The sequence below is a fragment of the Malus domestica genome, chromosome 03 (assembly GCF_042453785.1).
Source record: "Malus domestica chromosome 03, GDT2T_hap1".
Lineage (NCBI taxonomy): Eukaryota > Viridiplantae > Streptophyta > Magnoliopsida > Rosales > Rosaceae > Malus > Malus domestica.
In genome coordinates this window covers 4,610,179-4,623,537 of record NC_091663.1, presented here as the reverse complement: position 1 = coordinate 4,623,537, position 13,359 = coordinate 4,610,179, and the positions used below count along the sequence as shown (strand labels likewise).

Below are 13,359 nucleotides of genomic sequence, written 5' to 3'. Positions count from 1 at the left end.
TACTCGAAAAAAAAATTTCAACTTCTTGTATTATGACAATTGGTGTACCAAGTCGTGTTTCCGGCACACTGAAAAAGCTAATGCTAGGTACGGTAATGCTAGGAAGACCAAATTTGTAAACCCGATATATGTCACCAATAAAAAATAAACACGTTAATCAACACTTCAGTGATAATCCAATCATCAACAATTACATTATTTGATCTACAAATTTTAATTTAAAATTTTGATCTACCTAGCACGTCACTCAAAATTTCTTGCCTTATACAATCATACTCACATGCAACTGTCCAAACTCCCACAAACCATGTTCTCCTCCTATATAAACACTAATGCCATAACACTTAATGGTTCAAACACAAACATTCCCAACTCACCAAGTCCCTCACACCTATTGCTTTGAGCTCCAGACCTGGCAAACTCTCAACTACGTCCGATGGAGGGAGAAGACTCCGAAGAAGCCAAAAACAAAACGACAGTGACGGCTTTATACCAAGCCTTAACCTCCAAGGACGTTGATGTCGTCCACCTTCTCCTCGCACCCTACCTCGAGTGGTGGTTCCATGGCCCCCCAACTCACCAGCATCTGAACCGCCTACTCACTGGTGCACCACCGTATGACTCATCATTCAAATTCGTCCCTCTCTCGATCATTGCATTTGGATCAATGGTGCTGGCTGAAGGATACGACGAGGTTCGTTCCGTTTCGTGGGTGCATGCGTGGATCTTCACTGATGGGATTATTACCCAGGTCAGGGAATACTACAACACGTCCGTCACGGTCACCCGGTTATCCTCACAGCATATCAGATCACAACCGGGGAATTGCCAGTGTCTCTGGCAGAGTAAGCTCTCAGATAACAAGTCTGTGCCTGGCCTCGTTTTGGCGCTATAAGTTATGCTGCGTTAATTATCGTTTGAACTCGTACAAATTAATATTAGTTTGAAAGGGGTTTAAGCACACGAAATACTTAACATGCAGCGTTGTACTCTATATCTGGCAAAAATGTTATTTTTACTATATTTTTCATACCATATTTTTGCATTCTCTCTTTAATAGAGATAAGACTCACATATGTTATTGGACTCTACTCAATTAGAGAGGTGCGACAAATGTAATAAGAAAATTGTTGTAAGTGTAACATTACTCTTTATCTGATAATAAGTATTATGTGGTTTGGCTGTCGAGTTTATATTTTGTGTATTTTGTTGTGTGGAATGTTTGTTTATGTTTGTATAAAACGTTTTGGTCCTCTTGTATATCTCAACTTGTAGTTATGCCGTTGTCCTTCCGAAACCCAAACGCAATAATGGAATGGAAGAAGACCGATATGAAGGGGAAAAAATGCATCGGGACAACAATAAATAATAACTCATTTGGAAGTATTTTTAAAGGGGTATGTTATCCACACACCTCTTTTTACTTCTTATACACCCCTTGTTAATTTCTGTCATTTGATCTTCTTTAATTCATCTTATCCGACGGCTGAAAATTAAAAGAATGTGAAAGAAGTAAAAAGGGGTGTGTGGATATCACATCCCTTTTTAAAATGATTGAAAGCTTTTTTGATGAAAATATTTTTTAAATCAACTTTTAGTAAACACGCAAGTGAATTCTGAAAATACACTTAAAATATTTCCTTCAAAAAGCACCAATTATGTGCTTCTTTCAAGAAGCACTTCAAGTGCAATGGAAGTAAAAAACATTCTCTCTAAAAACACTTTTTCAATCATTTTAAAAGCATTTCCAAACAAGTTCTCCATCATGATAATGTCTCTTGGTATTTTTCTTAATTTTTATTGACCAAAAATGAAGTCTTTTAGTTTTGGGAAGAGATACTAGACAAAAGTCACACACCACAAAAAATAGGAATTTTTATCGTTTTTAGCCAAAAGTTCACCCTTAATTTAAAAAATGTCATTTACATATATATAGGAAATCTTTGAGGGAAGGGATCCCATTTTTTGTATAAAAATAAGAATTAGTTGTGGAGTCCACACTACATCAAACTTTAACAATCTGAACCATTTATTTTTCAAGTTGCACCTCATAGATCATCCTTGCAAAATATTAGCCAAATTAGAAATGTTTAAGACATCTAATTGGGTTCAAAGAAATTAACAAATACTTTGTTATATAAGAAACAATGAAATTTTATCTTGATAATTAAATAGGCAAATAGTTTCATATTGAATTGAATTTTTGTAAAGATAATTTATGAATCGAGACTTACAAATTAGATGGTTCGGATCGTTGAAATTCAACGTGGAGTGAGCCCCACACCTAATCCCCATTTTTTTTCAAAAAATGGGGATCCCTTATATATAGCAATGTTCTAAAAAGCGCTAGGCACTAGTCGAGCAACGGGCAGGGGCCTGGACAGATTTGAGTAAAATAATTATATATATCATATAAATTAGTTAAATTTACAGATAAATAAACATTGAGTTATACATTATTTTGGAAAAAGATACACATATATAATGCAAGAGTATAATATAGTATGGTCTTAAAAAGAAAAAATAATAAAATATTATATTATAAGAATATAATATAGTGTTGTTTTAAAACATAACAAATAATAAAATATTATTTGAATAATTTATATAATATATTTATTAATGGATAGTGGGTAATTATTCTTTGTGTTTTTTTTATTATGAGGCTGGTGGACTTTCACACAAAATTAGGCATTTTTTCCACTTTCCTGATTTTCCCTGCTGCCTAATCTCTATCAGTCACCTCGACTTTTACGTCTAACCCTCTATCTTCTTATCTTCTGAAAAACAACAAATCAAATCAACTCCCTCTAACCCTTCATCTTTCCTCCACACGTCTCCCTTTATCACTCCCTCTAAGCCACCACAGTAATTCTCTGTTTTCATGCACAGAAGTTCTGGGAAAGAGGCAGAGTTGCGCCAACTTTGAGTTTAGATTTTATGCGATACGATCATACTCCTCCATCATTTGTCGACATCCTTGTCGATGGTGACAAAGATCAACGAGTCGAGGTCCTTGTTTGGCAGTTGGTACTTCACTGTCATGTCACTCAACCCTGCTGCACGCTTGCACTGATCAAGTCTGAGATGCAGCACTGCGGGAGATAGTTAGAGTTTTTGGGTTTGCAGTTTGCACAGATGCAAAGCAAAGAGACGAGGAACGACTAGCATCGCCTAGGGTTGCCTAGCTCCGCCTAGTCGGCCGCCTAGACCCCCTCTGATTTATTGAATGTTTTGCCCAAAATCGCCACAGAAGCCCACTGCCCAGCCCCTAGACGGCCGCCTAGGCCGAGTTTTAGAACATCGATATTTTTACACTAGGAGAAGGGGAGTTTGGCTAAGCCACACAATAGGCAACCTAATTTGGTATTGAATTCGCCATCCATGAGATTCAAACCTAAGACCTTTCATTTCTAAGAATACCACTAGACCGTAGTACTGAGTAGTTTTTTTATAAATATTTTAAATATACCAAAATCACACTTGAATAGATCCAAATATCCTAAGTACAGTTACTCCCCTTCATAATCTGGGTTGGAGTTCAAAGTCGAGGGTATTGGCAAACTAGTTGCGAGCATTGTCGAACTAATGGAGGACACTTGCAAATTCTCGCCTCATCTCTGAAATTCGATTATTAACCCTAATATGATTTCATTTTTCAACGACAGGGTCATGGAAGAGAAACTTCCAAAATTCGAGCATACTTTCATATATAATTGTTCAAGACGTGTTCTCATATTATAAAAACGTCGTATCACAACATCATTATCAATAGAATCAAAACATCTTTCTCAATGTATACAATAAAGTTATCATTCAACCATTAATCTATCATCCTATTACAATATGATTTATTCACAATATTCATCACCAAGCTCTTTCAACGAAAGTTGTTGCAACAAGTAAAATCAATAAGAATTTGACTTGAAAGTACACTAAGGGGTTTTGGCTTGTGCCAATTAAAAAAAATATTAATTAAAGGTATCCTTTTTCATTGGCCTTGGTTAGGGTCAAATAAAATTTCAAAGGATTTTAAAACCGGATTTGGATCTCATCCGGATTCAAATTGTGGGATTCTTAGAGATCCTTACATCTTAACTATTTATCGTGCATCATGTAATAAAAAATCATTTGATTTTTTTATTATTTAAAATTAAACACAAATAATACCTGACGAAAACTGGTTGCACAATGTATGATAAACGGCTAGAATGTGAGGATCCTTATGATCCCCACAAAATGGATCCAATGATGATCCTCTTGCTTTAAAACCTATTGGGGTCACTAGCTGCCAGTGGCCCCACATTATTTCTGCTACTGATCAATATGTGTTTCCTTCTCTAATGGCGGGTTTTGTGATCTAAGATTAGGGTTTCAATTTGGGAGTAGGATTCTCTCTCTTGCTATTATCATCCTCTCCTCTTACACTCTATTTTTTGTTTTATTCTTTATATAAAAAATTTCAAGAAAAGATGTAAACGTGACGTAATCACAACCATTTAAATAAAAGGAGATGAAAGAGAAGAGAAATTAGAGAGAGAAGAGAATCATACTCCTTCAATTTATCTAGTCTTGTTGGGCGTTTGATTTGTCCCCCTTTGCTACCATAAAACATCTTTGTGACTACCAATCATCGATTCCTATCCAGATGGCAAAATTTTTCAAAACCAGAAAACGAGTTTCTACATAATACCAGACACAATTTATGATCCTATGAGTGACATGCAACCAACGATCCAAAAAAAAAAAAAAAAAAACGCATGAAAGTGGAACCCGATGGTTCTCAAGCCGAGCTATGTTCAGTGGCATGGCGATTTTTGACCATTGATCTGCATAACACACTCGATCAAGGGTCAGAAACCGCCCGTGTATACACGAGCATGCCGTGCATACATGAGTACAGTGAGATTAACAACTATTCAACTATTACATATCCGCAACAAAACAACATTCGACTACAGAGAATAGGATCCGTAAGTTTTAGTTACTTCTTGGCAAAAGTGATGGCGATGGCGTTTTGAGGGGTGACTTTGAAGCCTTGAAGGGCCTGCATGGCGACCGATGACTGAATGTCATCTTCATACTCTACAAAGGCAATGCCTGGCTTCGCATCAATCATCCTGACTTCCCTAAACCCTGCAAACTGTTTGAAGAGCAATTCCAGCATATCACTGGTAGTTTCGTGAGGCAAATTCTCAATGAACAGGATATTGTTTGGAGCTGCAGCTTCCTGTGCATTCGAGTTTCCATGGCGGGACGGGGCCTGTTGACGATACGCAGAGAATTAAAATAAATCCACCATTCAGAGCGTGGGAGATGACAAAGAAGTGGATCAAATAAACTTGCATAACGGTGTTCACATCGGAAATACTTACCGTTCTGCCTCCATTTTCAGCAGCTGCGCCATTTTCGGTAGCATATTGTTGTCCTTCATCACCTCGCCGCTTTCTTTCAGCTGAATCAACAGATTTATTTCAGAACATAAAACACATGGCATTAAACAATCTAATTTGAGCAAGCATTTTTTTCTATATAAACTGAAAGTTGATTTTCTGTATGAGCCACCTTGTAATTATAGCCAACCCAAATAGACCTTACTAAAAAGGGGTCAATCAAACGTTATAATAATTTCCAAAGTCAAGGGAAAAATGAATGCTTTAAATAATACAGTGATGTTCCTACACCTAGAGGCCAGAGAAACCCAAATGAGTCAAATGCATTCTATCAAAATTTTCTAGACATGCGGCCAAACAAAGTAAGGCAGTACTTTAATACCCAGAATGAATCTCAAACTATCACAACAATATTACTTTTTCCTACTATTAGTACGCACATACCCGGTAGGTTCTAGCGGTTCAAGTGAAGCAATGTCATATGCCCTAATGGTTCAATTGGAAACAACGTGTTCTGAAGATCCTCAGGAACATATAAGGCAAGTTATTTGATTCATTGTGATCTTTACATTCATATGCTATAACGATGGTTAATGCATATCATTACTACTTTTAACGAAAGTTATGAAATATTTTATACAAACTTCAAGGTTATTTATAACTTCAAAATTTCAGTCACCTTTGTCTTCCTGCTTCCTTTTCTTTTCTTTTGGAGCTAAGGTTCCTTCTGCTTCAGCAATGCAATCTGACTTTGTTTTGGCGTATTGAATCCGCTGCACCAAATAAATTGTGCTCATATTAACATTTTAAACTAAGAAAAGTTAGTGGATGTGAATATCACAATAATAGTGTAATCAAACACCTTCATTTGAGAAAAAACAAAGGAACAGAATGTATGTAACATTTAAAGTGAACAAATTGTTGTTCCGTTAATAGGTTATTTACTTCCAAAATAAACTTTCAGGTACCAATAACTTCACCCTTCAGTGTATGCACTGCCAGATATGGTCTTCAACCACAAGCTTAAAGAAAAATCATCCTCAACGATGAACACGCATACATTTAGAGCTAAAATTTGAGACAATAAGGAAGAACATAGCATAGGCAGGAAAGCTTAATATGGTTACAGAATTTGGATAAGTAACAAGCGTGTCCAACATATATGCAATACGGTACCAACTGGGCTTATTCAATTTTAGACTCACTCACCATGGGTTTATCATAAAACGGAAAGTTTTGCATCTGCCGCACAGCATTACTGGCAGAAGCCACTTCTAGAAATGCAACCCATGCTTGCCCCCGAAGCCTGGGTGTCTTCAAGGCAACAACATCCAAAATCCTGCCATATTGAGAGAACAAGCAATAGAGGGACCTCTTCAATTCTGCAAAGTAAAAAGAATGGCACTATTAACTCACAGAACAAAATATACGAAAGCTTATCCCCAAAAGTAGTAAAAAAAACGTCTTTTCATGCTAGACAATTCAAAATTCGGATGCAAAACACCAAAGCAAGATGTGAGACCAAAATAGATAACAAATTTGTGATTACTCTCTTGCCTACATAGCGTCGCTTTCTCAATTTATGATCCATAAAAGCACCCCAGTGAACCAGAATCATTTTACAAACACAAAATTGTCCAATGCTGCATCTTGGTTTGGCGGATTCAGAAGATGAAATTTTGAATTGATTCTTCGTATAAACTATCTAATGAGACTCTACAAGTAATAAACTTGATTAAATTGAATTGAAAATCTTCAAATCCCTTAAGAATTAAATATACCATGTAATTCAAATGGTTATATGATCTGAACCAATTTCTCAATCGCCAACAATTCCCAGTTTGCACTAAATTCACAATGCCCTAGCTTCTGAGCTTGCACTCACCAATTTAAACTGAACCCTAAACCCCAACTTGTGCTAAGAGAACTTAAAATTCAAATATTATATAAAATAAAAAGCTTAAATTTTGCATACTATAAATTACTATGGTGAGTTTATTAGTAAGAATTAAAGACCCAACATTTTGTTTTCCTGTAGTTTCTTTCTTTTGTGATTTTCTCGGCAACCAAACAAAGGGAAGAAGGGATAGGGCAAAGATTGAGTTACCTTCTTTTTTGATTTTCTCGTTGAGATTCTTAATGTATATAGTTTGGTTAGGCGGAATGTCCCCTGAAAGCATGGTCGCGCAGAGAGAGAGAGAGAGAGAGAGAGAAAGAAAGAGAGCGCAGAGCTTTGATTTGTGTGGGAGGGAGATGAGAGAGAAGCGAGGGACTCAGTGACGACTCGGATCTGAGCCCTAGATGGCCACAATTGGGCCATAAGATTTCTTTACACATTTGAGGTTATTGGGCCTTGCTCTTTTTTTCTTTTGGTCAAATATTGGGCCTTGCTCCTAATAAATACACTCGAAACAATGTTTCTATGGTAGCATTGGTTTATACATTCTTTCTCGTCTTCAACTCTAGGAATAATATTTTTCGTTATGTTTTTATAGAACCCCTTAAAAGTTAATCTAAAAAGGTGAAATGATTTGTCATTATCTCAATTGAAGTATATTGGGAGGATTCGTAATTCAACTAGTTCATGTAGGTCCAGATACAAGATTAGAATTCTAGCTCTTTCAAAATGATATCTCATTTATGGCACCCCCCTTCTTCGCCTTCCACGTAGCTGCATAGGAAAGGCCCAAAGCCAACCCCAGGGAACAATAAAGCTTGATAAGGTCTTTCTGTCCAAGTGCATATAGTTCGTATCTTTACAGACATGTCTATTTCACCAAGCTTCTATCCGAGACAATATCCAAATACTTTGTGATACATATATGATTCCATTTCATTTTATAGGGTTTTCAAGTCTCTCCTTGCACTTGGAGTGGACCTTGTCTATAGTTTCCTTTACCACCTATCTATCATTCCATTTCATTTTATTTCGTTTTTATCCGCTGCACCCTACATCACTTTCTAAATCATAATTATGGGTCCGGCTACAATGTCAGTAAAGTTTAACCGTTGCAAAATCTATTATTTCCTATATGCAAGACCCAAACCATTAATTTTTTTAGACTCTTTAAGTGTACGTATTATAGAAGAAAAATGTCAATATTTAGTGAGCTAATCATTTATCGATTCCTACACGCCAAACTAGGCCTAATAATCAATGGATTGTTCAATCTCAATTTGGACTGAATCATATTCAATCTAATATCCCTATAGTTTTATATATAAGGCTTCATTTGTCTCTGCATATTGATCATTGTAATATGCATTCTTCCAAAATAAAACTTGACAGCGGTCATCAGAACATGAGTTGCACTGAATGAAATATTCTTGTGGATATGCATGCCTACAAATGCTTCTTTGTAACTAATACTAGTAAGGACGAGACCAACTATTTAAATTAAATTTTGTAAATCATATGACGTGATTGTTAATGATTGGATTATTACTTAAAATTTGATTAACAGGCTCTCTATTGGTGATACATCACATAGTTTGCAAATTTGATCTACCAGCATTACTCTACAAGTAAATATTGTTATTTATCTTTTAGTGCAAATTTTTTTGTTAAAACTTTTCACTTGCCGTGCATTATTGCATCCATTTTTAAGGCCACCGTAGTTTAATACCAGCCTTCTATGTCACTCTATATTATGGTCTGGTGGTATTCTTCTTCATTTATAAGGTAGAGGTCTTAGGTTTGAATCTCTTAGATGGCGAACTTGATACCCAATTAGGTTGCCTAATGTGTGGTTTAACTGAACTCCCCCCTCCCCTTAATGTAAAAATATGTCGTTGTATTTAAAAAAATATCAGCCTTCTTTATGCTGATATGAAGTTAACTTGGGGCTAAAAGGGCGAGGTGTTTATACAAACCATAAATAATGTACAAGCTTAGCATGGTCCACAGAGAGAGAGAGAGAGAGAGAGAGATTTTGACAGAAGTGTAATTTATATCTTGAAAAAATGCGGATTGCATGCACATGACTAATCTTTACGTATCAAATATTAGATTAACCTAATTTAATTCAATACAAAATGCGGTATGAATGTGTTCCACTTATTTTTATCGATCCAATCACATCTCAAATGCCAAATGAACCAAAATACAATCTGTGTCCAAATTTTTTCAGTTTCCCGTATTGTACACGTGAGCTGCCAAACGCGGCTTCGCGTACGCAAGAAGTGGCTTAGCGAGTAAGAGGTCGTTTTGTGACTCGGTGAGTTCAATGCTCGACTCAGTAGGCGGCACGTGCCAACTGAACCCATGAAGAAGCCGAGCAAACAACATGACGGTCATGGCAGTGCCGAGTCCGCTCGCAACGCAGCCCCGCATTCCCGTGCTGAACGAAATGAATCGCAACTCCGACTCGGTGAGCACCACCCCGGTCCCGTCGTCCTTGAGGTGCCGCTCCGGCTTGAACTTGAGAGGCTCGTTCCAAACTTTAGGGTTACGCCCAAGCCCAACTCGGCTGAGAATCACGTGGCTACCCTTGGGGATGAAGTAATCTCCGACGGTGGTGTCGGCCATGGACACGTGGGGAACATTGAACGGTGCCACCGGGTGGAGGCGGAAGGCTTCTCTGGCGCAGGCCTTTACGAAGTTGAGCTGCGACAAATCCGACTCTTGAACTTGTCTGTTCTTTCCGACCACAGCATCAAGTTCTTGTGTTGCTTTCTCAAATAGTTCGGGTTGATTTATCATCTCTGCAATTGCCCATTCAGCAGCATTTGAGGGATTGTCCACTGCTGCCATTATTAGTTCCTGCATCCACACAACAATTATATATGTTAATTTCTTGATCATTAATTGGTACCAACAAAAACTAAAAGAGGATCGATATGCATATTATTGCAGCTTAGTAGTATGCAAAAAAAATGAGAGGCATTATGTTACATAACCAGGGATATATGAGTCCTATGACATTCAACTTTTCTGGAAAAAAAAAAAGTGAAAGAACTATAAATGTTCAATTTTGATGTACTAATTTAAGATATTGGTAGAAAATTGTCTAAAATTATGATTTGAAATGTTATGACACTTTTCTCTATATATAAAATTAGTAAAGAAAAATATGTGGTTGTCTGTACGTGTATTGTAGCATGTGTTGTAGATGCGCTACTTCAGTAGTACACAAAACCTTTTTGACAATTCAGTTATCAATGACAGCATATTACACCAACTCTTAGTAATATTTATGCATGTCTACATCTACATCTAATTATTATTGTTGTAAACACATGCACAACCTGTAAAAACTCAATAACTGATGAGTCAGAGAATGAGAGATAGTGAGAGAGAGAGAGAGAGAGAGAGAGAGAGAGAGAGAGAGAGAGAGAGAGCTTACATTGACTTGAGCTTTGATTTCTTCCAGAGACAGTAAGGGTTCTCCATTCTTGTCTTTTAGAGAGATAAGAATGTCAAGCAAGTCTTGTGCCTCCACGGTATTGCCAAGTTTCTGATGTTCACGAACCCTCTCTTCGATTAGGGGGTCTTGGTATTTTCTTGTATCTCTTATGGCATCCTTGATAATCTTCTCATGGCCATCCAAGTCAAGCCCCCTCAAGCATGGGATGTAATCGGATGCAGAAAATGAATAGATGTAGTTAAGCATTGTAAATACATTTTCTAAATACTTTTGTTCCTCCAAACCAGGCCCACCATCCTCCATTTCCTCCCCAAAGTACCTCTTGTTGAGTACCATTTTCTTAATCACATTTGCACAATAATGTTGAGTGGCAAGTCTCAGATTTACAATGCCACCACCTTCATTGTTGTTGCACTGGTTGTACACATACTGGACAATGTGGTCGGCCTCTTCAACCCTTTTGTCAGTGAGCCACTTGTGCCTCATTGGAGAAAGCAATTCGCTCGTGATCACCTTTCTCATTTTCTTCCATTGTTCGCCGAAGGGCACCATAACCGTAGTTATGTACCCTTTAGTAATGAGGAAAGTAGAAATGCTAAGCGGACGTGAGGCAAAAATTGCATCTTGCTTCTTTAAGATTTCACGGCTCAGTTGAGGGCATGTGATGGGAATCACATTAGTGTTTCCTAGACGGATGCACGCAATTTCGGTGTTCATTTCGTCCATCATCTTGTGTATCCACCGGAATGTGGGCTTGTTCGCAAGCAGTTGGGGGAGGTTTCCGACAATAGGCCAAGGTTTTAGGCATTTGGGAGTGGGAGGAAGTGGGTAGCGTTGCTTGAGCACTTTGTTGTCTTTACTATCGCTTCGATGCCAAAAACGTTTGATTAAGAAATGTATGAAGGTGAATAGCAAGAAAAATGGGAGAAAGATAATATTGGCTTCCATCACTGCAATTTGAAAGGATTTGGCTAGACTCTTGTTTCTTTTAAAATGTTGAGATCTCTGTAGATGTACTGATGGTCTTAGCTTTTAATATATAGACAGGCGTGGAAACAGTGTTAATTGGGGAAATGAAAACATGTGAAACTTAAATCAAAACAATATGGATACTATGTATGCTCTACCACGTTTTCTAGTACCCCTTCCTATACTGTGTGCTGGATGGGGAAGAACGGTAGTCTTTTCGTCAATGACTGTGTTTCGATTGTATTAATTTCCTTTTTTTTCTTTTGTCAAACTTATTCGCCACGAAACGGGGGGAAATGTGAAAAGTTTTTGTTAAGAATAGTGTTAGGGAGAATAAATTTTGTAAATCATATGTAATTGATTATCATCTTTTTAATAAAAGTAGGGTACATAATATAAGTATGCCACACATCTATTACAAAAATAGTTCAATCTAATTTACAAAATGTAATCTTCATAATATTTTCTTTTTAATATTTGTTAATCTTTTTGTCGTTTTTATTGACTCGTAAATAAAAGAAAATATATGTGGATTTCAAATGGCTATATTTAGAGTTATAAAAAATTGTGTTGTATCTAAAGATATCTAATAACATAATACAGTAGGTAGTGATATGCTCTAATTCACATATTGTTCATCAGAAAAAGGAAAGAAGAAAAAATCCTGTATACCCTTTTTATGGTTCTTGCAAGTTTGTAACAATTGTTACCTTATTGTGAAAATTCAAGTACACTCTTTTAGGGTATGTTTGGGTGAGGGACTTTCAAATTTCAAGGTATTTAGGCAAAGGGTAATGCTAGGGAGACCAAATTTTTAAACCAAATTTGTTAACCAAATTATGTGTCGCCAATAGGAAATACACATGTCAATGATCAATACTTAGTAATAATCTAATCATTAACAACCATATGATTTGGTTTAAAAATTTGGTCTCACTAGCACTACCCTTGGGTAAAATGAAGAAGAAATGCATGCATTATAAAATGTTAGAATGAATTATAAATGCACGGTATGCACCCCCATGAACATTACAAGGGTATGTAATAGAGAGATGTGTAAATGATTCTTACCAAGTAGTCATTTGTATCTCCAATCCTTGCTATCAGATTTTTTGTGATCTATTTCTTCATCTTACCCAAAATTACGATCTTAAACCATTTCCTCCCCATAAGCCTTTAGAGTAAATATAATAAACAGAAAGACAGTCAAGAACACGCTTTGCCTTCGAATTGTTGTGATTTTTTTGGTCGAAGGGGAGTGTATTGACAGGCCAACCCTAATGTACACCAATCATAGATTCTTCTAATACTGCAACCATATATAGAACCCTTACTTTTACTCTATCACTTTGCCTTTTCACACTAATTTTCTTCCTATTGTCTTTATAGCTTATATGGAGTGTACTTAATCTTAAGACTCGTTATCAAACTATTTGTTTAGGAGAATTAATATATGCCCTTATCTGATAAACAATTTTTTTTAGTATCCATTGAAAACCTAGCTATAAAGTGCACGGAGCGTGCTGACAAACTTAAACATGATAGATCAAAAATTCAATTCAACAAAAGAAAAAGGATTAGCTAGGTAGACTAACTTTGTAGACAAAATTTTGTAAACTAAATTACACGTA

General features: G+C 36.6%; 3 protein-coding genes across 3 annotated transcripts; 1 reads left to right on the top strand and 2 right to left on the bottom strand.

Moving 5' to 3' along the window:
* The first annotated feature begins 436 nt into the window (after nt 1–436).
* Nucleotides 437–895, top strand: LOC103419818 (wound-induced protein 1-like). The gene has a single exon (XM_008357912.3). It carries the CDS (start codon nt 437–439, stop codon nt 893–895), a length of 459 nt encoding a protein of 152 aa, XP_008356134.3.
* Nucleotides 896–4,657: 3,762 nt separating this feature from the next.
* LOC103419808 (U2 small nuclear ribonucleoprotein B''-like) lies at nt 4,658–7,692 on the bottom strand. The gene is made up of 5 exons (XM_029099595.2): nt 7,501–7,692; nt 6,603–6,775; nt 6,073–6,166; nt 5,376–5,455; nt 4,658–5,263 (listed from the first exon to the last, which is right to left on the bottom strand). The coding sequence occupies exons 1-5, from the start codon at nt 7,571–7,573 to the stop codon at nt 4,985–4,987; spliced, it is 699 nt and encodes a 232-aa protein (XP_028955428.2). The 5' UTR covers nt 7,574–7,692; the 3' UTR covers nt 4,658–4,984.
* A 1,672-nt stretch (nt 7,693–9,364) lies between these two features.
* Nucleotides 9,365–11,743, bottom strand: LOC114823881 (phenylalanine N-monooxygenase CYP79D16-like). Its single transcript, XM_029099594.2, has 2 exons — nt 10,739–11,743; nt 9,365–10,155 (listed from the first exon to the last, which is right to left on the bottom strand). The coding sequence occupies exons 1-2, from the start codon at nt 11,705–11,707 to the stop codon at nt 9,520–9,522; spliced, it is 1,605 nt and encodes a 534-aa protein (XP_028955427.1). The 5' UTR covers nt 11,708–11,743; the 3' UTR covers nt 9,365–9,519.
* Between the last annotated feature and the right edge of the window lie 1,616 nt (nt 11,744–13,359).

Excerpts from the sequence above, each read along its gene's own strand:
- LOC103419808 (XM_029099595.2), bottom strand. The coding sequence starts at position 7,573 with ATGCTTTCAGGGGACATTCCGCCTAACCAAACTATATACATTAAGAAT. Across the intron at positions 6,167-6,602 it reads CGTTTTATGATAAACCCATG|CGGATTCAATACGCCAAAAC; the intron begins GTGAGTGAGTCT and ends TATTTGGTGCAG. Across the intron at positions 5,264-5,375 it reads CTGAAAATGGAGGCAGAACG|GCCCCGTCCCGCCATGGAAA; the intron begins GTAAGTATTTCC and ends TATCGTCAACAG.
- LOC103419818 (XM_008357912.3), top strand. The coding sequence starts at position 437 with ATGGAGGGAGAAGACTCCGAAGAAGCCAAAAACAAAACGACAGTGACG.
- LOC114823881 (XM_029099594.2), bottom strand. The coding sequence starts at position 11,707 with ATGGAAGCCAATATTATCTTTCTCCCATTTTTCTTGCTATTCACCTTC. Across the intron at positions 10,156-10,738 it reads AAATCAAAGCTCAAGTCAAT|GAACTAATAATGGCAGCAGT; the intron begins GTAAGCTCTCTC and ends GTGTGGATGCAG.